The 26,177-nt window shown below is 45.4% G+C and overlaps 1 protein-coding gene across 1 annotated transcript in view; it reads right to left on the bottom strand.

Moving 5' to 3' along the window:
• MYO10 (myosin X) overlaps window positions 1-26,177 on the bottom strand; it is a 754,439-nt gene that overhangs the window by 82,594 nt on the left and 645,668 nt on the right. The window contains exon 34 of the mRNA XM_069219725.1: window positions 21,406-21,529. Within this exon, the coding sequence (XP_069075826.1) occupies window positions 21,406-21,529 (124 nt within the window). The remainder of the gene's footprint in view (window positions 1-21,405; window positions 21,530-26,177) is intronic.

Genomic DNA, 26,177 nt, shown 5'->3' on the forward strand with positions numbered 1-26,177 from the left:
AAAGGCTCAGTTCCCTCAGAGGGCAGAACTTCTTCCTGAGAAGAGAGGTTCTCTTTTTCTGACTGTGTTGCAGTTGGTTTCCCAACTGACTTTCCTTTTCTCTTGGTAGGCTGGGCCATTTTTCCAGACTCCAGCTCTACTTTTTCACCCTGTGCCTTGCACTGTGCTCTTGTTTTTACACACACCAGTTCAGGGATACCCAGCATGGCTGCATGGGTTTTTAGTTCTACCTCAGCCCATGCTGAGGACTCCAGGTCATTTCCAAGCAGACAGTCTACTGGGATGTTTGAGGAGACCACCACCTGTTTCAGGCCATTGACCCCTCCCCATTCTAAAGTTACCATTGCCATGGGATGTGCTTTAGTTTGATTGTCAGCATTGGTGACTGAATAAGTTTTTCCAGTCAGGTATTGGCCAGGGGAAACCAGTTTCTCTGTCACCATGGTGACACTGGCACCTGTATCCCTCAGGCCCTCTACACTTGTCCCATTAATAAAGAGCTGCTGCCTGTATTTTTGCATGTTAGGAGGCCAGGCAGCTAGTGTGGCTAAATCCACCCCACCCTCAGAGACTAGAGTAGCTTCAGTGTGGACCCTGATTTGCTCTGGGCACACTGTTGATCCCACTTGGAGACTAGCCATTCCAGTGTTACTTGGATTGGAGTTTGGAGTGGAACTTTTCTTGGGACAGGCCTTGTCTCCAGTTTGGTGTCCAGACTGACTACAGTTTCGACACCAGGCCTTTTTGGGATCAAAGTTTTTACCCTTGTACCCAGGATTGTTTTGTGAAGAGGCTCTGGGCCCACCCTCCTGTGCAGGTTTTTGGGGGCCTGTAGAAGACTCTTGACTATTTTTATTTTTGGCTGTCTCACCACCCTTCCCCTGGGGAGGTTTTGTGACCCCTTTCTTTTGGTCACCCCCTGTGGAAGTTTTGGACACCCTTGTCTTGACCCAATGGTCCGCCTTCTTTCCCAATTCTTGGGGAGAAATTGGTCCTAGGTCTACCAGATGCTGATGCAGTTTATCATTGAAACAATTACTTAACAGGTGTTCTTTCACAAATAAATTGTACAGCCCATCATAATTACTTACACCACTGCCTTGAATCCAACCATCTAGTGTTTTGACTGAGTAGTCTACGAAGTCAACCCAGGTCTGGCTCGAGGATTTTTGAGCCACCCTGAATCTAATCCTATACTCCTCAGTGGAGAATCCAAAGCCCTCAATCAGGGTACCCTTCATGAGGTCATAAGATTCTGCATCTTTTCCAGAGAGTGTGAGGAGTCTATCCCTACACTTTCCTGTGAACATTTCCCAAAGGAGAGCACCCCAGTGAGATTTGTTCACTTTTCTGGTTACACAAGCCCTATCAAAAGCTGTGAACCATTTGGTGATGTCATCACCATCTTCATATTTAGTTACAATCCCTTTAGGGATTTTCAACATGTCAGGAGAATCTCTGACCCTATTTATGTTGCTGCCACCATTGATGGGTCCTAGGCCCATCTCTTGTCTTTCCCTCTCTATGGCTAGGATCTGTCTTTCCAAAGCCAATCTTTTGGCCATCCTGGCTAACTGGATGTCCTCTTCACTGGAGTTATCCTCAGTGATTTCAGAGTTGTTGGTCCCTCCTGTGAGGGAACCAGCATCTCTGACTATTATTTGTGGAGTCAGGGCTTGAGTAGCCCTGCTCTCCCTAAGTAGGACTGGAGGGGGGGAATTTCCCTCCAAGTCACTATCTTCATCCTCTGAGTTGCCACCCTCAGAGGGGTTGGCCTTTTCAAACTCTGCCAAAAGCTCCTGGAGCTGTATTTTGGTAGGTTTGGGGCCTATTGTTATTTTCTTTAGTTTACAGAGTGACCTTAGCTCTCTCATCTGTAGATGGAGGTAAGGTGTGGTGTCGAGTTCCACCACAGTCACATCTGTGCTAGACATTTTGCTTCTAAAAGTTGGAATACTTTTTAAGAATCTACAACTAGTTCTAGGTTCTAATTCAAACTTTTACAAACTTTTAAACTCTAAAAGAAATGCTAAACAGGATCTAACACAAGGCCCTAGCAGGTCTTTTAAGAATTTAGAAAACTTTTCAAATTGCAAAAATCAATTTCTAATGACAATTTTGGAATTTGTCGTGTGATCAGGTATTGGCTGAGTAGTCCAGCAAATGCAAAGTCTTGTACCCCACCGCTGATCCACCAATGTAGGAAGTTGGCTCTGTATGTGCTATTTCAAAGTAAGGAATAGCATGCACAGAGTCCAAGGGTTCCCCTTAGAGGTAAAATAGTGGTAAAAATAGATAATACTAATGCTCTATTTTGTGATAGTGTGGTCGAGCAGTAGGCTTATCCAAGGAGTAGTGTTAAGCATTTGTTGTACATACACATAGACAATAAATGAGGTACACACACTCAGAGACAAATCCAGCCAATAGGTTTTGTTATAGAAAAATATCTTTTCTTAGTTTATTTTAAGAACCACAGGTTCAAATTTAACATGTAATATCTTGCTTGAAAGGTATTGCAGGTAAGTACATTAGGAACTTTGAATCATTTCAATTGCATGTATACTTTTCAAGTTATTCACAAATAGCTACTTTAAAAGTGGACACTTAGTGCAATTTTCACAGTTCCTGGGGGAGGTAAGTTTTTGTTAGTTTTACCAGGTAAGTAAGACACTTACAGGGTTCAGTTCTTGGTCCAAGGTAGCCCCCCGTTGGGGGTTCAGAGCAACCCCAAAGTTATCACACCAGCAGCTCAGGGCCGGTCAGGTGCAGAGTTCAAAGTGGTGCCCAAAACGCATAGGCTAGAATGGAGAGAAGGGGGTGCCCCGGTTCCGGTCTGCTTGCAGGTAAGTACCCGCGTCTTCGGAGGGCAGACCAGGGGGGTTTTGTAGGGCACCGGGGGGGACATAGCATAGCATAGCATAGCATCAGCAAAGGCAAAAAGTCAGGGGGCAACCATGCCAAGGAGGCGCCTTTCTTCCTAGTTGTAAGGAAATGCCTCCTTGGCATGGTTACCGACTGACTTTTTGCCTTTGCTGATGCTATGTTTTGAATTGAAAGTGTGCTGAGGCCTGCTAACCAGGCCCCAGCACCAGTGTTCTTTCCCTAACCTGTACTTTTGATTCCACAATTGGCACACCCTGGCATCCAGGTAAGTCCCTTATAACTGGTACCCCTTGTACCAAGGGCCCTGGTGCCAGGGAAGGTTTCTAAGTGCTGCAGCATATCTTATGCCACCCTGGGGACCCCTCACTCAGCACAGACACACTGCTTGCCAGCGTGTGTGTGCTGGTGAAGGCAAAACGAGTAAGTCGACATGGCACTCCCCTCAGGGTGCCATGCCAACCTCACACTGCCTATGCAGTATAGATAAGTCACCCCTCTAGTAGGCCTTACAGCCCTAAGGCAGGGTGCACTATACCATAGGTGAGGGCACCAGTGCATGAGCACTGTGCCCCTACAGTGTCTAAGCCAAACCTTAGACATTGTAAGTGCAGGGTAGCCATAAGAGTATATGGTCTGGTAGTCTGTCAAACACGAACTCCACAGCACCATAATGGCTACACTGAAAACTGGGAAGTTTGGTATCAAACTTCTCAGCACAATAAATGCACACTGATGCCAGTGTACATTTTATTGTAAACTACACCCCAGAGGGCACCTTAGAGGTGCCCCCTGAAACTTAAACCAACTACCAGTGTAGGCTGACTGGTTCTAGCAGCCTGCCACACTCGAGACATGTTGCTGGCCACATGGGGAGAGTGCCTTTGTCACTCTGTGGCCAGTAACAAAGCCTGCACTGGGTGGAGATTCTATCACCTCCCCCAGGCAGGAGCTGTAACACCTGGCGGTGAGCCTCAAAGGCTTACCCTCTTTGTTCCAGCACCGCAGGGCACTCCAGCTAGTGGAGTTGCCCGCCCCCTCCGGCCACGGCCCCACTTTTGGCGGCAAGGCCGGAGGAGATAATGAGAATAACAAGGAGGAGTCACTGGCCAGTCAGGACAGCCCCTAAGGTGTCCTGAGCTGAAGTGACTCTAACTTTTAGAAATCCTCCATCTTGCAGATGGAGGATTCCCCCAATAGGGATAGGAATGTGACCCTCTCCCCTTGGGAGGAGGCACAAAGAGGGTGTACCCACCCTCAGGGCTAGCTAAACACGCCCTTAAATTTAGTATTTAAGGGATCCCCTGAACCTAAGAATTTAGATTCCTGCAACTTACCGAAGAAGAAGACTGCTGAGCTGAAAACCCCTGCAGAAGAAGAAAGAAGACACCAACTGCTTTGGCCCCAGTCCTACCGGCCCGTCTCCTGCCTTCTAAAGAAACCTGCTCCAGCGACGCTTTCTCCAGGACCAGCGACCTCTGAATCCTCAGAGGACTGCCCTGCTTCCAAGAGACCAAGAAACCCCCGAGAACAGCGGCCCTGTTCAACAAAGACTGAAACTTTGTATCCAGAGGAGCAGATTTAAAGACCCCTGCAATCCCCGCAAGAAGCGTGAGACTTGCAACACTGCACCCGGCGACCCCGACTCGACTGGTGGAGAAACAACACCTCAGGGAGGACCCTCCGGCGACTCCGAGACTGTGAGTAACCAAAGTTGTCCCCCCTGAGCCCCCACAGCGACGCCTACAGAGGGAATCCCGAGACTCCCCCTGACCGCGACTGCCTGACTCTAAAATCCCGACGGCTGGAAAAGACCCTGCACCCGGCCTGAAGGATCGGAACTTCAGTGCAGGAGTGACCCCCAGGAGGCCCTCTCCCTTGCCCAGGTGGTGGCTACCCCGAGGAGCCCCCCCCCCTTGCCTGCCTGCACCGCTGAAGAGACCCCTTGGTCTCCCATTGATTTACATTGCGAACCCGATGCTTGTTTGCACACTGCACCCGGCCGCCCCCGCGCTGCTGAGGGTGTACTTTTTGTGTGGACTTGTGTCCCCCCTCGGTGCCCTACAAAACCCCCCTGGTCTGCCCTCCGAAAATGCGGGTACTTACCTGCTGGCAGACTGGAACCGGGGCACCCCCTTCTCTCCATTGAAGCCTATGCGTTTTGGGCACCACTTTGAACTCTGCACCTGACCGGCCCTGAGATGCTGGTGTGGTGACTTCGGGGTTGCTCTGAACCCCCAACGGTGGGCTACCTTGGACCCCAATTTGAACCCCGTAGGTGGTTTACTTACCTGCAAGAACTAACATTACTTTACCTCCCCCAGGAACTGTGAAAATTGCACTGTGTCCACTTTTAAAACAGCTTATTGTGTTTAATGTAAAAAGTATATATGCTATTGTGATTATTCAAAGTTCCTAGAGTACTTACCTGCAATACCTTTCAAATGAGATATTACATTTAGAATTTGAACCTGTGGTTCTTAAAATAAACTAAGAAAATATATTTTTCTATAACAAAACCTATTGGCCTGGATTTGTCTCTGAGTGTGTGTTCCTCATTTATTGCCTGTGTGTATGTACAACAAATGCTTAACACTACTCCTTTGATAAGCCTACTGCTCAACCACACTACCACAAAATAGAGCATTAGTATTATCTCTTTTTGCCACTATCTTACCTCTAAGGGGAACCCTTGGACTCTGTGCATGCTATTCCTTACCTTGAAATAGCACATACAGAGCCAACTTCCTACATTGGTGGATCAGTGGTGGGGTACAAGACTTTGCATTTGCTGGACTACTCAGCCAATACCTGATCACACGACAAATTACAAAAATTGTCATTAAAAATAGATTTTTGCAATTTGAGCTATTTTTCTAAATTCTTAAAAGACCTGCTAGGGCCTTGTGTTAGATCCTATTTAGCATTTCTTTTAGAGTTTAAAAGTAGGTGAAAGTTTGAATTAGAACCTAGAACTAGTTTTAGATTCTTAAAAAGTATTCCAACTTTTAGAAGCATAATGTCTAGTACAGATGTGAATGTGATGGAACTCGACATCACCCCTTACCTCCATCTTAAGATGAGGGAGCTAAGGTCACTCTGTAAAATAAAGAAAATTACAATGGGCCCCAGACCTTCCAAACAACAGCTCCAGGAGCTTTTGGCAGAGTTTGAAAAAGCCAACCCCTCTGAGGATGGCAACACAGAGGATGAAGATAGTGACTTGGAGGAAAATTCCCCCCCTCCAGTCCTACTTAGGGAGAACAGGGCTGCTCAAGCCCTGACTCCAAATATAATAGTCAGAGATGCTGTTTCCCTCACAGGAGAGACCAACATCTCTGAAATCACTGAGGATAACTCCAGTGAAGAGGACATCCAGTTAGCCAGGATGGCCAAAAGATTGGCTTTGGAAAGACAGATCCTAGCCATAGAAAGGGAAAGACAAGAGATGGGCCTAGGACCCATCAATGGTGGCAGCAACATAACTAGGGTCAGAGATTCTCCTGGCATGTTGAAAATCCCTAAAGGGATTGTAACTAAATATGAAGATGGTGATGACATCACCAAATGGTTCATAGCTTTTGAGAGGGCTTGTGTAACCAGAAAAGTGAACAAATCTCACTGGGGTGCTCTCCTTTGGGAAATGTTCACTGGAAAGTGTAGGGATAGACTCCTCACACTCTCTGGAAAAGATGCAGAATCCTATGACCTCATGAAGGGAACCCTGATTGAGGGCTTTGGATTCCCCACTGAGGAGTATAGGATTAGATTCAGGGGGGCTAAAAAATCCTCGAGCCAGACCTGGGTTGATTTTGTAGACTACTCAGTGAAAACATTGGATGGTTGGATTCAAGGCAGTGGTGTAAATAATTATGATGGGCTGTACAATTTATTTGTGAAAGAACACCTGTTAAGTAATTGTTTCAATGATAAACTGCATCAGCATCTGGTAGACCTAGGACCAATTTCTCCCCAAGAATTGGGAAAGAAGGCGGACCATTGGGTCAAGACTAGGGTGACCAAGACTTCCACAGGGGGTGACCAAAAGAAAGGGGTCACAAAGCCTCCCCAGGGGAAGAGTGTTGAGACATCCAAAAACAAAAATAGTAAAGAGTCTTCTACAGGCCCTCAAAAACCTGCACAGGAGGGTGGGCCCAGAGCCTCTTCACAAACCAATTTTGGGTACAAGGGTAAAAACTTTGATCCCAAAAAGGCCTGGTGTCGTAGCTGTAATCAGCCTGGCCACCAAACTGGAGACAAGGCCTGTCCCAAGAAAAGTACCCCTTCTAACTCCACTCCAGCTAAAACTGGAATGGCCAGTCTCCAAGTGGGATCAACAGTGTGCCCAGAGCAAATCAGGTGTCACACTGAAGCTACATTAGTCTCTGAGGGTGGGGTGGATTTAGCCACACTGGCTGCCTGGCCTCCTAACATGCAAAAATACAGGCAGCAGCTCTTAATTAATGGGACAAGTGTAGAAGGCCTGAGGGATACAGGTGCCAGTGTCACCATGGTGACAGAGAAACTGGTTTCCCCTGGTCAATACCTGGCTGGACAAACGTATCCAGTCACCAACGCTGACAATCAGACTAAAGTACATCCCATGGCTATGGTAACTTTGGAGTGGGGAGGGGTCAATGGCCTGAAACAGGTGGTGGTCTCCTCAAATATCCCAGTAGACTGTTTGCTTGGAAATGACCTGGAGTCCTCAGCATGGGCTGAGGTAGAACTGAAAACCCATGCAGCCATGCTGGGTATCCCTGAACTGGTGTGTGTCAAGACAAGGGCACAGTGCAAGGCTCAGGGTGAAAAAGTAGAGCTGGAGTCTGGAAAAAGGGCCCAGCCTACCAAGAGAAAAGGAAAGACAGCTGGGAAACCAGCTGCAACACAACACCAAAGAGAGAACCTCTCTTCTCAGGAAGAAGTTCTGCCCTCCGAGGGAACTGAGCCTATGGAGTTATAACCTTATCAGGTTGAGCTCTTAGGCCCAGAGGGACCCTCAAGGGAGCAGTTGTGTAAGGGGCAAGAAACCTGTCCCTCTCTTGAAGGCCGTAGGCAGCAAGCTGCTGAAGAGTCCAATGGCAAGAAAACTGGAACACATAGGGTCTATTGGGAAGATGGGCTCCTGTACACTGAGGCAAGAGATCCCAAACCTGGTGCCACTAGGAGAGTGGTAGTGCCTCAGGGGTTCAGAGAGTTTATTCTGACCGTAGCCCATGATATTCCCCTTGCTGGGCATTTGGGACAAACCAAGACGTGGGAGAGGTTAGTCAACCACTTCTACTGGCCCAACATGTCCCAGAAGGTTAAGTTGTTTTGCACCTTCTGTACCACCTGTCAAGCCAGTGGTAAGACAGGTGGACATCCAAAGGCCCCCCTCATTCCACTTCCAGTGGTGGGGGTCCCCTTTGAAAGAGTGGGTGTGGACATAGTGGGTCCACTGGAACCTCCCACAGCCTCAGGAAATATGTACATCCTAGTAGTAGTGGATCATGCTACTAGGTATCCTGAAGCTATTCCCCTTAGGTCGACTACTGCCCCTGCAGTAGCCAAGGCCCTCATTGGTATCTTTATCAGAGTGGGCTTCCCTAAGGAGGTGGTGTCTGACAGAGGTACCAACTTCATGTCAGCATACCTGAAACACATGTGGAATGAGTGTGGAGTGACTTATAAATTCACTACACCCTATCATCCACAAACTAATGGCCTTGTTGGGAGATTCAACAAGACATTAAAAGGCATGATCATGGGGCTCCCAGAAAAACTCAAAAGGAGATGGGATGTCCTCTTGCCATGTCTGCTTTTCGCTTACAGAGAGGTGCCTCAGAAGGGAGTAGGGTTCTCACCCTTTGAACTTCTGTTTGGCCACCCTGTAAGGGGACCACTAGCTCTTGTGAAAGAAGGCTGGGAGAGACCTCTTCATGAGCCTAAACAAGACATAGTGGACTATGTACTTGGCCTTCGCTCAAGGATGGCAGAGTACATGGAAAAGGCAAGCAAAAACCTTGAGGCCAGCCAACAGCTCCAGAAGTGTTGGTATGACCAAAAGGCTGCACTGGTTGAATTTCAACCAGGGCAGAAAGTCTGGGTTTTGGAGCCTGTGGCTCCCAGGGCACTTCAGGACAAATGGAGTGGCCCTTACCCAGTGCTAGAGAGGAAGAGTCAGGTCACCTACCTGGTAGACCTGGGCACAAACAGGAGCCCCAAGAGGGTGATCCATGTGAACCGCCTTAAGCTCTTCCATGACAGGGCTGATGTAAATCTGTTAATGGTAACAGATGAGGATCAGGAAGCTGAGAGTGAACCTCTCCCTGATCTTCTGTCATCAGACCCTAATGATGGCTCAGTAGATGGAGTGATCTATTCAGACACCCTCTCTGGCCAACAGCAAGCTGACTGTAGGAAGGTCCTGCAACAGTTTGGTGAGCTCTTTTCCCTAACCCCTGGACAGACACACCTGTGTACCCATGATGTGGACACAGGAGACAGCATGCCTTTCAAAAACAAAATATTCAGACAGTCTGATCAAGTTAAGGAGAGCATCAAGGTGGAAGTCCACAAGATGCTGGAATTGGGAGTAATTGAGTACTCTGACAGCCCCTGGGCTAGCCCAGTGGTCTTAGTCCCCAAACCTCACACCAAAGATGGAAAGAGAGAGATGAGGTTTTGTGTGGACTACAGAGGACTTAACTCTGTCACCATGACAGATGCCCATCCCATTCCTAGAGCTGATGAGCTGATTGATAAATTAGGGGCTGCCAAATTCTTAAGTACCTTTGACTTAACAGCAGGTTACTGGCAAATCAAAATGGCCCCTGGAGCAAAAGCATTCTCCACACCTGATGGGCATTATCAGTTCACTGTTATGCCCTTTGGTTTAAAGAATGCCCCTGCCACCTTCCAAAGGTTGGTGAATCAAGTCCTTGCTGGCTTGGAGTCCTTCAGTGCAGCTTATCTTGACGATATTGCTGTCTTTAGCTCCAACTGGCAGGATCACCTGGTCCACCTGAAGAAGGTTTTGAAGGCTCTGCAATCTGCAGGCCACTCTATCAAGGCATCCAAATGCCAGATAGGGCAGGGAACTGTGGTTTACTTGGGACACCTTGTAGGTGGAGGCCAAGTTCAGCCACTCCAGCCTAAGATCCAGACTATTCTGGACTGGGCAGCTCCAAAAACCCAGACTCAAGTCAGGGCATTCCTTGGCTTGACTGGGTACTATAGGAGGTTTGTGAAGGGATATGGATCCATTGTGACAGCCCTCACAGAACTCACCTCCAAGAAAATGCCCAAGAAAGTAAACTGGACTGTAGAATGCCAACAGGCCTTTGACACCCTGAAACAAGCTATGTGCACAGCACCAGTTCTAAAAGCTCCAGATTACTCCAAGCAGTTCATTGTGCAGACAGATGCCTCTGAACATGGGATAGGGGCAGTTTTGTCCCAAACAAATGATGATGGCCTTGACCAGCCTGTTGCTTTCATTAGCAGGAGGTTACTCCCCAGGGAGCAGCGTTGGAGTGCCATTGAGAGGGAGGCCTTTGCTGTGGTTTGGTCCCTGAAGAAGCTGAGACCATACCTCTTTGGTACTCACTTCCTAGTTCAGACTGACCACAGACCTCTCAGATGGCTGATGCAAATGAAAGGTGAAAATCCAAAACTGTTGAGTTGGTCCATCTCCCTACAGGGAATGGACTTTATAGTGGAACACAGACCTGGGACTGCCCATGCCAATGCAGATGGCCTTTCCAGGTTCTTCCACTTAGAAAATGAAGACTCTCTTGGGAAAGGTTAGTCTCATCCTCTTTCGTTTGGGTGGGGCGGGGGGGGTTGTGTAAGGAAATGCCTCCATGGCATGGTTACCCCCTGACTTTTTGCTTTTGCTGATGCTATGTTTTGAATTGAAAGTGTGCTGAGGCCTGCTAACCAGGCCCCAGCACCAGTGTTCTTTCCCTAACCTGTACTTTTGATTCCACAATTGGCACACCCTGGCATCCAGGTAAGTCCCTTGTAACTGGTACCCCTGGTACCAAGGGCCCTGATGCCAGGGAAGGTCTCTAAGGGCTGCAGCATATCTTATGCCACCCTGGGGACCCCTCACTCAGCACAGACACACTGCTTGCCAGCTTGTGTGTGCTGGTGAGAACAAAACGAGTAAGTCGACATGGCACTCCCCTCAGGGTGCCATGCCAACCTCACACTGCCTATGCAGTATAGATAAGTCACCCCTCTAGTAGGCCTTACAGCCTTAAGGCAGGGTGCACTATACCATAGGTGAGGGCACCAGTGCATGAGCACTGTGCCCCTACAGTGTCTAAGCCAAACCTTAGACATTGTAAGTGCAGGGTAGCCATAAGAGTATATGGTCTGGGAGTCTGTCAAACACAAACTCCACAGCACCATAATGGCTACACTGAAAACTGGGAAGTTTGGTATCAAACTTCTCAGCACAATAAATGCACACTGATGCCAGTGTACATTTTATTGTGAAATACACCCCAGAGGGCACCTTAGAGGTGCCCCCTGAAACCTTAACCGACTATCTGTGTAGGCTGACTGGTTCCAGCAGCCTGCCACAACTGAGACATGTTGCTGGCCCCATGGGGAGAGTGCCTTTGTCACTCTGAGGCCAGTAACAAAGCCTGCACTGGGTGGAGATGCTAACACCTCCCCCAGGCAGGAGCTGCAACACCTGGCGGTGAGCCTCAAAAGCTCACCCCTTTGTTCCAGCACCGCAGGACACTCCAGCTAGTGGAGTTGCCCGCCCCCTCCGGCCACGGCCCCCACTTTTGGCGGCAAGGCCGGAGGAAATAATGAGAATAACAAGGAGGAGTCACTGGCCAGTCAGGACAGCCCCTAAGGTGTCCTGAGCTGAAGTGACTCTAACTTTTAGAAATCCTCCATCTTGCAGATGGAGGATTCCCCAATAGGAATAGGGATGTGACCTCCTCCCCATGGGAGGAGGCACAAAGAGGGTGTACCCACCCTCAGGGCTAGTAGCCATTGGCTACTAACCCCCCAGACCTAAACACGCCCTTAAATTTAGTATTTAAGGGCTCCCCTGAACCTAAGAATTTAGATTCCTGAAACTACAAGAAGAAGAAGACTGCTGAGCTGAAAAACCCCTGCAGAGGAAGAACAGAAGACACCAACTGCTTTGGCCCCAGACTTACCGGCCTGTCTCCTGCCTTCCAAAGAAACCTGCTCCAGCGACGCTTTCCAAGGGACCAGCAACCTCTGAATCCTCTGAGGACTGCCCTGCTTCAAGAAAGACAAGAAACTCCCGAGGACAGCGGCACTGCTCCAAAAGAACTGCAACTTTGTTTCAAGGAGCAGATTTAAAGACCCCTGCAACTCCCCGCAAGAAGCGTGAGACTTGCAACACCGCACCCGGCGACCCCGACTTGACTGGTGGAGAACCAACACCTCAGGGAGGACCCTCCGGCGACTCCGAGACCGTGAGTAACCAAAGTTGTCCCCCCTGAGCCCCCACAGCGGCGCCTGCAGAGGGAATCCCGAGGCTCCCCCTGACAGCGACTGCCTGAACTCCATTCCCCGATGGCTGGAAAAGACCCTGCACCCGCAGCCCCCAGCACCTAAAGGAACAGAACTCCTGTGCAGGAGTGACCCCCAGGAGGCCCTCTCCCTTGCCCAGGTGGTGGCTACCCCGAGGAGCCCCCCCCCTGCCTGCCTGCAACGCTGAAGAGATCCCTTGATCTCTCATTGAAAACCATTGTAAACCCGACGCGTGTTTGCACACTGCACCCGGCCGCCCCGCGCTGCTGAGGGTGTACTTTTTGTGCTGACTTGTGTCCCCCCCGGTGCCCTACAAAACCCCCCTGGTCTGCCCTCCGAAGACGCGGGTACTTACCTGCTGGCAGACTGGAACCGGGGCACCCCCTTCTCTCCATTGAAGCCTATGTGTTTTGGGCACCTCTTTGACCTCTGCACCTGACCGGCCCTGAGCTGCTGGTGTGGTAACTTTGGGGTTGCTCTGAACCCCCAACGGTGGGCTACCTTGGACCAAAAACCGAAACCTGTAAGTGACTTACTTACCTGTGAAACCTAACAATACTTTACCTCCCCCAGGAACTGTGAAAATTGCACTGTGTCCACTTTTAAAACAGCTTATTGTGTTTTATATAAAAAGTATATATGCTACTGTAATTATTCAAAGTTCCTAAAGTACTTACCTGCAATACCTTTCAAATGAGATATTACATGTAGAATTTGAACCTGTGGTTCTTAAAATAAACTAAGAAAAAATATTTTTCTATAACAACACCTATTGGCCTGGATTTGTCTCTGAGTGTGTGTTCCTCATTTATTGCCTGTGTGTATGTACAACAAATGCTTAACACTACTCCTTTGATAAGCCTACTGCTCGACCACACTACCACAAAATAGAGCATTAGTATTATCTCTTTTTGCCACTATCTTACCTCTAAGGGGAACCCTTGGACTCTGTGCATACTATTCCTTACTTTGAAATAGTGCATACAGAGCCAACTTCCTACAGCCTGGATTTGTCTCTGAGTGTGTGTTCCTCATTTATTGCCTGTGTGTATGTACAACAAATGCTTAACACTACTCCTTTGATAAGCCTACTGCTCGACCACACTACCACAAAATAGAGCATTAGTATTATCTCTTTTTGCCACTATCTTACCACTAAGGGGAACCCTTGGACTCTGTGCATACTATTCCTTACTTTGAAATAGTATATACAGAGCCAACTTCCTACACCTCCATACATTCTTGTGTAAGGTCTAAATGTCCAAACTCTAAGACTTCAGGAGCCAGATTAGATTGCTAGATTGAGTGATGCTGGATTCGGGTGTCTGATCTGCTGTTTGTGTTGAGTTAACAGATGTGGTGTGTTTGATATGAGGCACTACTGAGAGGTGTAGTAGTGTTGTGTACCAGGGTTGTCTTGCCCATGTTGGAGCTATTAGTATGAGTTTGAGTTTGTTTTGACTCAACTTGTTTACTAGATATGGAAGGAGTGGGAGAGGGGGAAAAGCGTAAGCAAATATCCCTGACCAACTCATCCATAACGCATTGCCCTGAGACTGATCTTGTGGGTACCTGGATGCGAAGTTTTGGCATTTTGCGTTTTCTTTTGTTGCAAATAGATCTATTTGTGGTGTTCCCCACCTCTGGAAGTAAATGTTTAGTATTTGGGGGTGAATCTCCCATTTGTGGATCTGTTGGTGATCCCGAGAGAGATTGTCTGCTAACTGATTCTGAATTCCTGGAATAAATTGTGCTATTAGGCGAATGTGGTTGTGAATCGCCCAATGCCATATTTTCTGTGTTAGGAGACACAACTGCGGTGAGTGTGTCCCTCCCTGTTTGTTTAGGTAATACATCGTTGTCATGTTGTCTGTTTTGACAAGAATGTGTTTGTGGCTTAATATGGGTTGAAATGCTTTCAGCGCTAGAAATACTGCCAATAGTTCTAAGTGATTTATGTGAAACTGTTTTTGCTGAGTGTCCCATTGTCCTTGGATGCTGTGTTGATTGAGGTGTGCTCCCCACCCTATCATGGAGGCATCTGTGGTTATTACATATTGTGGCATTGGGTCTTGGAAAGGCCGCCCTTGGTTTAAATTTATACTGTTCCACCATTGAAGCGAGATGTATGTTTGGCAGTCTACCAACACCAGGTCTAGAAGTTGACCCTGTGCCTGTGACCATTGTGATGCTAGGCACTGTTGTAAGGGCCGCATGTGTAACCTTGCATTTGGGACAATGGCTATGCATGAGGACATCATACCTAGGAGTTTCATCACTGTCTTGACTTGTATTCTTTGTTTTGGATACATGGTCTGTATTAAATGGTGAAAAGCCTGAACCCTTTGTGGGCTTGGCGTGGCAATCCCTTTTGCTGTGTTGATTGTCGCCCCTAAGTATTGCTGTGTTTGACACGGCAGAAGGTGTGACTTTGTATAGTTGATTGAGAGTTTGTGGAGGGTTTCTATGACATACTTTGTGTGTTGTGAACACCGTTCTAGCGTGTTTCTTTTGATTAACCAATCGTCTAGGTACGGGAACACATGTATTTGCTGCCTTCTGATATGTGCAGCTACGACTGCTAGGCATTTTGTAAAAACCCTTGGCGCAGTTGTTATTCCGAATGGCAACACCTTGAATTGGTAGTGTACCCCTTGGAATACAAACCGTAAGTACTTTCTGTGTGAAGGATGTATCGGTATATGGAAATATGCATCTTTTAGGTCTAGTGTTGTCATGTAGTCTTGTTGTTGGAGCAGTAGGATTACGTCCTGTAATGTCACCATGTGAAAGTGATCTGATTTGATGTAGGTATTTAATGTTCTGAGATCTAATATAGGTCTTAGACTCTTGTCTTTTTTGGGTATGAGAAAGTACAGAGAGTAAACTCCTGTTCCTTTTTGTTGGTTTGGTACTAATTCTATTGCCTCTTTCTGTAGCAACGCCTGAACTTCTAGTCCTAGAAGATCTATATGTTGTTTTGACATATTGTGTGTTTTCGGGGGGACGTTTGGGGGGAATTTGAGAATTTCTATGCAATAACCATGCTGGATAATTGCCAGTACCCAAGTATCTGTTGTTATTTCCTCCCAATGTTTGTAAAAATTGCTCAGTCTCCCCCCCACAGGTGTTATGTGTTGGGGATGTGTGACTTGTAAGTCACTGCTTATTTTGAGGAGTTTTGGGACTTTGGAACTTTCCTCTATTTTTTTGAAACTGTCCCCCTCTATATTGTCCCCGAAAACTTCCACGCAGATATTGGCTCTGACAAGTGGGCCTTGTTTGTGAGGTCGTGGGTTCTGTGCTTTGCCCTCGAAACCCCCCCCAAAACTGTGTTTTTCTAAATGTGCCTCTGCCCTGTGGGGAGTAGAGTGCGCCCATGGCTTTGGCCGTGTCAGTGTCCTTTTTAAGTTTTTCGATCGCAGTGTCCACCTCTGGCCCAAACAACTGCTGTCCGTTAAATGGCATATTTAGCACAGCTTGCTGTATTTCTGGTTTAAATCCTGATGTACGCAGCCATGCATGTCTCCTTATTGTTACTGCTGTGTTGACAGTTCTAGCAGCTGTGTCTGCAGCATCCATAGCTGACCGTATCTGATTGTTGGAGATACTCTGTACTTCTTCTACTACTTGCTGTGATCTTTTCTGGAACTCCTTGGGCAAATGTTCTATAAAATGTTGCATTTCGTCCCAATGAGCCCTATCGTATCTGGCCAACAAAGCCTGTGAATTTGCAATACGCCACTGGTTTGCTGCCTGTGCCGCCACCCTTTTGCCTGCTGCGTCGAATTTGCGACTTTCTTTATCTGGAGGTGGTGCATCTCCTGAAGTATGTGAGTTTGCTCTCTTGCGAGCTGCCCCTACTACAACTGAGTCTGGTGTTAGCTGTTGTGTGATGTACACGGGGTCTGTTGGTGGCGGTTTATATTTTTTCTCCACTCTTGGAGTAATGGCCCTTCCTTTTACAGGCTCCTCAAACACTTGTTTGGAGTGTTTTAGCATCCCGGGTAGCATGGGAAGACTCTGGTATTGGCTGTGTGTGGACGACAGTGTATTAAATAGAAAGTCGTCTTCAATGGGCTCTGCATGTAAGCTGACATTATAAAATGCCGCTGCCCTTGACACCACTTGTGCATAGGCTGTACTATCTTCTGGTGGCGACGGTCTAGCTGGATAACAGTCAGGACTATTATCTGACACTATTGCATCATAAAGGTCCCATGCGTCAGGGTCATCTTGACTCATCCCTGTGTGGGTCGGGGATTGCATCATAGGTGAAGTGGCTACCGGTGATGGTTGCGGAGAGCATTGTGGAGATGGTGGCGGGGTTACTTGTTTAGCCACCTTTGCCTGTGGCTGCTTGTCTTTCTCCTGGAAGGCAAGTTTGCGTTTCATCCTAATAGGAGGGAGAGTGCTGATCTTTCCCGTTTCTTTTTGGATGTGGAGCCGTCTTTGGGTGTAGTCTGGCTCCATTGTCTCTAATTCCTCCTCCAAATCTATGTATTTTCATTTGTGAGGACAGTCCTTGTTCCTTTGTGTAGGAACTTGTTTTCGGTTCCGAAGCCGGATGTTTCTGTATCGAAACCTTTTCGGCTACTTTTTTCGGTTCCGACTAAACCTTTTTTGTTTTCGGCGTCGTGGTCTCTCGGTGCCGACTCATTTCGGTGCCGCTGTCTCTGTGCCGAACCTGCTCGGAGCCACTATCTCGAGCCCGAGATTGCTGTGTGGCGGTATCTTGACCGGAGTCGGATGACTTCGCCACCAGCGTGCCCTTTTTTGGTGCCGATGATCGGTCACCTATTTTTCGGGTTAAGCCATGGCCTGTTGGCGGTGGCGTCCCCTGGGCTTTTTCCTGAGTCTTGTGTTTCGACGTCTTACTCACGGTTTTCGGCGTTTGTTCGGGATCGATCTCATCCGAGTCCGATTCATGGATGGAGAATGTTTCTTCCTCCTCCTCGAAACGCTCTTGTCCTGTCGACGCCATTTGCAGTCTCCTTGCTATTCGGTCTCTTAGTGTCTTCCTGGACCGAAACGCTCGACAGGCCTCACAAGTATCTTCCTTGTGTTCCGGTGACAAACACAAGTTACAGACCAGATGCTGATCTGTATATGGATACTTGTTATGGCATTTTGGGCAGAAGCGGAATGGGGTCCGTTCCATCAGCCTTGACGAGACACGTGGCCGGGCCCGACCAGGCCCCGACGGGGGATCGAGAAAACCCCGAAGGGCCACCGGAGCTCTTCAAAAGTCAATGTCGATCTGTTGTAACTAACCTGATACCGAACGCAAACAATACCGACGATTTTGCCGAGATTCTAACTAACTTTCCGACCCGAAACACGGAGCGAAAAGGAACACGTCCGAACCCGATGGCGGAAAAAAATCAATCTAAGATGGAGTCGACGCCCATGCGCAATGGAGTCGAAAGGGGAGGAGTCCCTCGGTCTCGTGACTCGAAAAGACTACTTCGAAGAAAAACAACTTGTAACACTCCGAGCCCAACACCAGATGGCGGGATGTGCACAGCATGTGTATCTGCAGCTACACAAGCCATCGAACATATATATATATATAATTCTCTGAAAGATCACAGGGGCGTTAAAGTTAGGTTCAGATTTTTACACACATAAACCATAAAATTTCACCAGTTATAGTTATCTCAAGTAACTATAACTTGAGTCCTACGGTAACTACAACTTGCGCCCTCGCCATGCTCAGTTTTCTCATCAATAATTTCACTGCAAATGTTGCAGTGATATTATTATGTGATAGAAGATGTCATGATGATGTAATATGTGAGGTCATTAGCAGTGCACAGTAAGGGCATGAGTTATACTTACATTAGGGCACGAGTTATAACTATAACTGGTGAATTTCTGTGATTTTGTGTGTATAAAATCTGCACCTAACTGTAACTTCCCCATAACCTTTGTTTTTTTTCCTATTTTTTTTTTTTAATTCTACTTCCTAATGCTATTTCCCAATTAAAATGTCCCTGTAAGCGTTGGACTTTAGGGCATTTCACAGTTTTGTAATATAAGTTGTACCACAATGTGTAAGTGAGTATGTGAGTGGCTGTATGGGTATCCGAGTGGGTGTGTGAGTGGGTGTGGTGGTGGTTTTGTTGGTCTTTGAGTGGGTGTGTGAATGAGTGTGTGAGTGGGTGTTTGAGAGAATGGGTGTGTGAGCGACTGTGTGGGTCAGTGAGTGGGTGTTTGTGTTTTTTTTTAAATTGGGTTCTTGATCCAAATATTCTCATGGGGGAGTCAGACTGAGCGCAGTGGTGAATCTGTAGATCCTCGCATGAGCATAAAAAAGAGAGTTTTCCCACAATTTCTTTCCCATTAATGGACCCTCACAGAACCCTCCATCAGTCCCTTTTTGGGTCAGGATAGCAATATCCTGACCCCTTTACATCCCATTTACACTTTAGCCCCCCCGTCTGTTCCCAGGAACTGTGTCCCAAAAGACAGAATGGCAGTTGCAGTGTTTCTCTTAGGTTGTGGCCAGCCACTCAAATAATTTCTGTTGGTGTGTGAATCTGTTTTTTCTAGATTTACATAAATCTTTTTACTTTAATAACTGCAAAACATCTGAACAGATTTACACCAAAATACAAATAACAGCCTTTTTGGATCAAGATCTAGCTTTCTGCCAAATTTGGAGTAATTCAGTTCAGATGTTTGTGTGTATTCATGTCTAAAATTCCTATGGGAAGCAAATGGGGAAAACGCGTTTTGGGACCCCCCCTTTTTCTAGACCCAGCTTGATGAATCGTCCCAAAACTTTCCAAACAACAGCTAAAGTGATTGCCACACTAGTTTTGAACAATTTGTGAAGATACAGCACCAAAGTTATTAGAGAGAAACTATGGAAACTAGGCACTAAACATAACTGTGTAAATAGGTATGTATATTTACAGTGTATACCTAGCTAGACAGCAACAGAATGAAGGGTAAGTGTGGGAGCCCTGAATTACAATTCAGGATCAATTCCCATTGCGTAGAGGTATAATTTTCTCTGAAACAGTGGGTCTTTATCTCCTTTCTGTACTACAGAAGGGCTGGGTGAGCTGTGATTGGAAAAACTGAGACTGGAACATTTTTACAGCTGCAAAGAGTGTTTGCAAAGGCAAAAATACTGCCACAATAATAGATTTCTTCACAAGTTAGGTGTAGTTTTGAAGACATTTCTTGTTTGTGCTGCCTGCACCATGCAGTGAACATCTACAAACTCGTAGATTTGTGAATATTCACAAACCTCTTGTATATCCCACCTAAGAAATTCATGCAATTCTGTATGCATGATTATATTTATGTATTTAAGTCTTCAAGAAAATATTTTTTTTAATAGATTCCTTTAGGACTCTTAGAATACTTCATGTACACTTTAGGGATCCATCAATGTTGAAAATCCTTTCCACACTGAGCAGTAATCACACAGGAGCAGATTTGCAACTTTCGAAGAATGCCCCTTTTGAATGGGGGCCAAAGTGATGTTAAAGATCAGGTGATGAAAAGGAAAACATGAAACCATGCAAGATGTAAACTGACACGAGAAATGAAATTAGGTGTTGAGAAATATGTTGTGATAAGGAAGAAGGGCATATACAACTAAATACCCAGCCAAAACTCAAGATGGTAGTTGGTAAGCAGAATGAGAAACATGCATAATTTAGGAAGACAATCAAAATACACTGTAAGAAAGTCCAAAACAAGCCTGCTAAAAAGAGGGCATTTTGGATAAGTACAAAATGGCATGCATCCATAGTACGAGGTCCTGAATACTGACTACAGAATATCGTTGCACATGAACATTATAGATGGAATATCAAAGGAAAAAAATTGAGATAAGTAAGTATATCTAGATTTTCTATACTCAACTCCAAATGTATGTACGGTGATATATATAGATTTTCAATGTAAGGAGTTAAGAATAGTAAATCTTTACATCTTATATGCATTTACCTGTCAATATTTTCTTCCTCAACATTTTATCCATGATATTCTTGATATTCCAGAGTACAATCACGCCTCACAATGACATCATAATTACCACCAATTAGTAGATAAGTAATAAAAAACCCAAAATGTGAAAATTGACTACATAAGCCTTGTCATTTTGAGGATGTCAGTGTTGAAGAGAGAATGATCCAATCTAATGGATGGACACTAATTTATACACTGATGCTGAAATGGCATTGGCAGTTACAAGACAAGCTTCTGCTTGTAAAGGCAAAAGTCAGTGAGTGGCACTATTTTGTTGAAATAACTTCTGGAATTATTTAACCAAACGTTTTGTGTGCACCTGGGCATCTCAAAGATGTTTCACACACCTTAACATTTTTTCCACTGAATATTTCAGGATTTGAGTCCAAAGCGGTTTGGACTCTTTTTGATAATCATGAGCAAATCATACTAATTCTGTTATGTTTACCTCGAATTGCATACCACAGCTTAAAGGCAAATGCAATGATATGGAACTGGCTTACTTTATACTTCAAGTACAGATGAAAATACCTTGTCCTGCCCTTTTGAATGAAGAAGGAATCTCACAATTTCAAACTATTCATTCTTCTATCGCTTGTAATTTTTTATTTCTCGAGTTTTGTCTTTCCTCTTATTATACCTTTGAATTGTTCCCCCTCATCCGCTGTTTCCTTTCACTTTTTTTTAACCTCATTTTTCCTTATCGGGGAAAATCTGATATCCCATATTCCATTGGGTACTTACTGGTAATTTTTCTTGTCTTTTTTCTGAAGAGAGTTTGGGAAGATTCAAGTGTACACCTCATTTTTTCTCTTCCCTTCCCACTTCATTATTTCCCTTAATGTTTCCTCAGCCTTCCCATTTTTTCATTTCTGAATTAACTTTGACACAATTTTGAATATTAAAATGTTTGGGGAGGGGTGAGATTTTCACTCTTTAGGCATTTAATTTCATATGGATGATTTCTGCTTCTTAGGCAATACCTCTGAGAACTGGTACTTCTACAGTTCACATACTCACAATTCAGGTTGATGTCGCCGTATGGTAGTGGTAGAAGAGGCGAGTGCAGTGGGTGATGGGTGTGACGTAATATTGGGTTTCTCTTATAGATCTGGTCAACAACTTCAGCATTCAAGCAGTTCTCCTTCAAAATACACAAGCAATAATGAGATTACAGTGGGACTCTGAGGATGATGCAAACAAATGGCTCCATATCATCATGTGGCAGGTCCTACTAACTATAAGATAAGGATGACCTCTAAACTATGCAATACAAACTGTACCAAAGAAAAACTGTATGAATTAGCATGGATCATGATTTGCAATGCGAAATGCCCTACATCGTTGGTCCTGACACATTTGCAAATCCATTGATTCTGAACCACTTTTTCATTAAAGTAAACATTTTGTGCATACCTTACCTATGTTTAAACTAGAAGTAATTGTACGTGGATGCTACGATCTGTATGATAACAGGAAAGGGTGTGTGCCCCCCACCCACACCTGCCTGACCATAAGGAAAGGCTGCAAATGAGTTTCTCGGTGGAGCTTAGGCGACTAGAGCAGCTTTAAAAGAAACTGGGCATACATTTAATTCTGTCGCAATATAAACCTAAAGTATTTTCTAATAAAGGGATACTCAGTGTACTGACCCATGCTGAACAGCAGTTCTAGGCTGCAGTTTATTTGACTCAGCACAAACATTCAAAAAGATGTTAAATGGAGGGGAAAACACATATTTACACTTTATCTGAAGTAAAGAAAAAAACGCTCCAAAGGTGACCTGCACCAAGTAGCATTGGGAATACTTTCATGTTTAAAGACATTGTGCACCAAACACGTAAAAATATGATTCTTGTATTTCTTTAACCCATAGAACTGTTTTGTGTCAAATTATACAAGTGCATTGGGTGCCATTAGAAGTGATAGTTTTAAAAAATGAACCTAGAAACATTTATGCCCCTCCCCTATTTCCAACGACAATGGCAAGTCATTTGTCATGTGCACACTCTCTCTCTCTCTCTCTCTCTCTCTCTCTCTCTCTCTCGGGCCTAGGTTGTGGTCATACTTGACAGCATTACAGTCTATTAAATCAAACAAGAGATGATTTGTACAGGACGCATCCTGAACTTGTGTATTTCAAAGTGCTCACATTTATGATAATGAAAAAGGAAGCAGGATGATGCCTGGGATCGTACATTCTGGTCAAGTCGGAAAGCTAGAATTGATCACAGGTTTTCTAGTTTCACATTGTGCAATTCTCTCATTTTACATCAAAAGTTAATGCTCTGTCTTTAATTTTTGGCGCATGAGGTGAGAGCATGCAGTTAAAGCATGGCTACTACTCGACTCATTTAAGCTTGAAAATCCAAGTGAACCTCGAGCTGAACCAGACACACGCATTTGGTTTGAGTTACAATTGTGCCTGCTGTGGCTCGCCCACCTCTATCAAATAAAGATAATGAAGGGGACAGAGGCACAGGAGGGACAAGATTTGGCCGTGAGAAAACAATTTAGTGAAGCAGAAGTGGACCAACATCACAGTGCAGGACTCCTTGTATAATGAAAATGTCACTTACCCAGTGTACATCTGTTCGTGGCATCAGTCGCTGTAGATTCGCATGTTTTGCATAGCTCGCCATCTGGTGTTGGGTCGGAGTGTTACAAGTTGTTTTTCTTCGAAGAAGTCTTTCGAGTCACGGGACCGAGTGACTCCTCCTTTTGTCTCCATTGCGCATGGGCGTCGACTCCATCTTCGATTGTTTTTCCCCGCAGAGGGTGAGGTAGGAGTTGTATTGTAGTAATAGTGCCCATGCAATGGAGTGACTAAGTATGTACCTATTTAAGGTTAAAATAATATATATACAAATAGTTGAAGGTACCTTCCGAACTGCTACAGGCTCCCGGGGAGGCGGGTGGGCACATGCGAATCTACAGCGACTGATGCCACGAACAGATGTACACTGGGTAAGTGACATTTTCAGTTCGATGGCATCTGTCGCTGTAGATACGCATGTTTTGCATAGACTAGTAAGCAGGTATCTCCCCAAAGCGGTGGCTCAGCCTGTAGGAGTGGGAGTAGTCTGAAACAATGCTCTTAATACGGCTTGACCTACTGTGGCTTGTTGTGCGGATAACACGTCTACACAGTAGTGCTTGGTGAATGTGTGAGGCGTAGACCATGTGGCTGCCTTACATATTTCTTGCATTGGGATGTTTCCTAGAAAGGCCATGGTAGCACCTTTCTTTCTGGTTGAGTGTGCCCTTGGTGTAATGGGCAGTTGTCGTTTAGCTTTAAGGTAGCAGATTTGGATGCATTTAACTATCCATCTGGCTATACCTTGTTTTGATATTGGGTTTCCTGCATGAGGTTTTTGGAATGCAATAAATAGCTGTTTAGTTTTCCTGATGCTCTTTGTTCTGTCAATGTAATACATTAATGCTCTTTTGACATCTAAAGTATGTAGTGCCCTCTCAGCTACGGAATCTGGCTGTGGGAAGAACACTGGAAGTTCCACTGTTTGATTTAGATGGAACGGTGAAATTACTTTTGGTAGAAATTTAGGATTAGTCCTTAGGACGACCTTATTTTTGAGTAGTTGTATAAAAGGTTCTTGTATTGTAAACGCCTGAATCTCGCTTACTCTTCTTAGAGAGGTAATGGCGATGAGAAATGCAACCTTCCATGTTAGGAACTGTATTTCGCAGGAGTGCATGGGTTCAAAAGGTGGACCCATAAGTCTAGTTAAGACAACATTTAGGTTCCATGAAGGAAAAGGTGGTGTTCTTGGTGGAATAATTCTTTTAAGGCCCTCCATGAATGCTTTAATGACTGGTATCCTATATAGGGAAGTTGAATAGGTAGGCTGCAGGTATGCAGATATTGCTGCAAGGTGTATTTTAATGGAAGAGAAAGCTAGGTTAGATTTTTGTAAGTGAAGCAAGTAACCCACTACATGTTTTGGGGTTGCGTGTATTGGTTGGATTTGATTAATATGGCAGTAGCAAAAAAACCTCTTCCATTTACTGGCATAGCAGTGCCTGGTGGATGGCCTTCTGGCTTGCTTTATGACTTCCATACATTCTTGGGTAAGTTGTAAGTGTCCGAATTCTAGGATTTCAGGAGCCAGATTGCTAGATTCAGCGATGCTGGATCTGGGTGTCTGATCGGTTGTGTTGTGTTAACAGATCCGGCCTGTTGGGCAGTTTGATGTGGGGTACTACTGATAGGTCTAGCAGCGTTGTGTACCATGGTTGCCTTGCCCAAGTTGGTGCTATTAATATGAGTTTGAGTTTGTTTTGACTGAGTTTGTTTACCAGATAAGGAAGGAGAGGGAGAGGAGGAAAAGCGTAGGCAAATATCCCTGACCAGTTGATCCATAGGGCATTGCCGTGGGACTGCCTGTGTGGGTATCTGGATGCGAAGTTTTGGCATTTTGCGTTCTCTTTTGTCGCAAACAAGTCTATTTGAGGTGTTCCCCAGAGCGTGAAGTAAGTGTTCAGAATTTGGGGGTGAATTTCCCATTCGTGGACCTGTTGGTGATCTCGAGAGAGATTGTCTGCGAGTTGATTCTGAATTCCTGGGATAAATTGTGCTATTAGGCGAATTTTGTTGTGAATTGCCCAACGCCATATCTTTTGTGCCAGCAGGCTCAATTGCGTTGAGTGCGTCCCCCCTTGTTTGTTTAGATAATACATTGTTGTCATGTTGTCTGTTTTGACGAGAATGTATTTGTGAACTATTATTGGTTGAAAAGCCTTTAGTGCTTGAAAAACTGCTAGTAGTTCTAGGTGATTTATATGCAGTTTTGTTTGATGTACGTTCCATTGTCCTTGTATGCTGTGTTGATCGAGGTGTGCTCCCCACCCTGTCATGGAAGCATCTGTTGTTATTACATATTGTGGCACTGGGTCTTGGAAAGGCCGCCCTTTGTTTAAATTTATATCGTTCCACCATAGAGGCGAGAGGTAAGTTTGGCGGTCTATTAACACCAGATCTGTAAGGTGACCCTGTGCTTGTGATCACTGTGATGCTAGGCACTGTTGTAAGGGCCTCATGTGCAGTCTTGCGTTTGGGACAATGGCTATGCATGAAGACATCATGCCTAGGAGTTGTAATATCATCTTTGCTTGTATCTTTTGTGTTGGATACATGCGTTGTATGATGTTGTTGAAATTTTGAATTCTTTGTGGACTTGGAGTGGCTACTCCTATTGTTGTGTTTATTATGGCTCCTAGGTATTGTTGTACCTTGCGCGGCAGAATGTTGGATTTTGCGAAGTTGACTGTGAACCCTAGTTTGTAGAGGGTTTGTATGATTTGATTTGTGTGGTGTGAGCACGTTATTAACGAATGGGTCTTGATTAGCCAGTCGTCTAGATACGGGAATACATGTATTTGCTGCCTTCTGATGTGTGCAGCGACTACTGCTAGACATTTGGTAAAGACTCTTGGTGCGGTTGTTAAACCGAAAGGCAGTAGCTTGAATTGGTAGTGTATTCCGTTGAATACAAACCTTAGGTATTTCCTGTGCGATGGATGTATTGGTATATGGAAATACGCGTCTTTGAGGTCTAATGTTGTCATGTTGTCATGTAGTCGTGTAGTTTCAGCAATGGTAACACTTCTTGTAGTGTGACCATGTGAAAGTGGTCTGATTTGATGTATGTGTTTAGTATTCTTAGGTCTAGGATTGGTCTTAGCGTTTTGTCCTTCTTTGGTATTAAGAAGTACAGTGAATAAACTCCTGTGTTCATTTGTGTGTTTGGTACTAACTCGATTGCGTTCTTTTG

Source organism: Pleurodeles waltl, chromosome 2_2 (genome assembly GCF_031143425.1).
Source record: "Pleurodeles waltl isolate 20211129_DDA chromosome 2_2, aPleWal1.hap1.20221129, whole genome shotgun sequence".
Taxonomy (NCBI): domain Eukaryota; kingdom Metazoa; phylum Chordata; class Amphibia; order Caudata; family Salamandridae; genus Pleurodeles; species Pleurodeles waltl.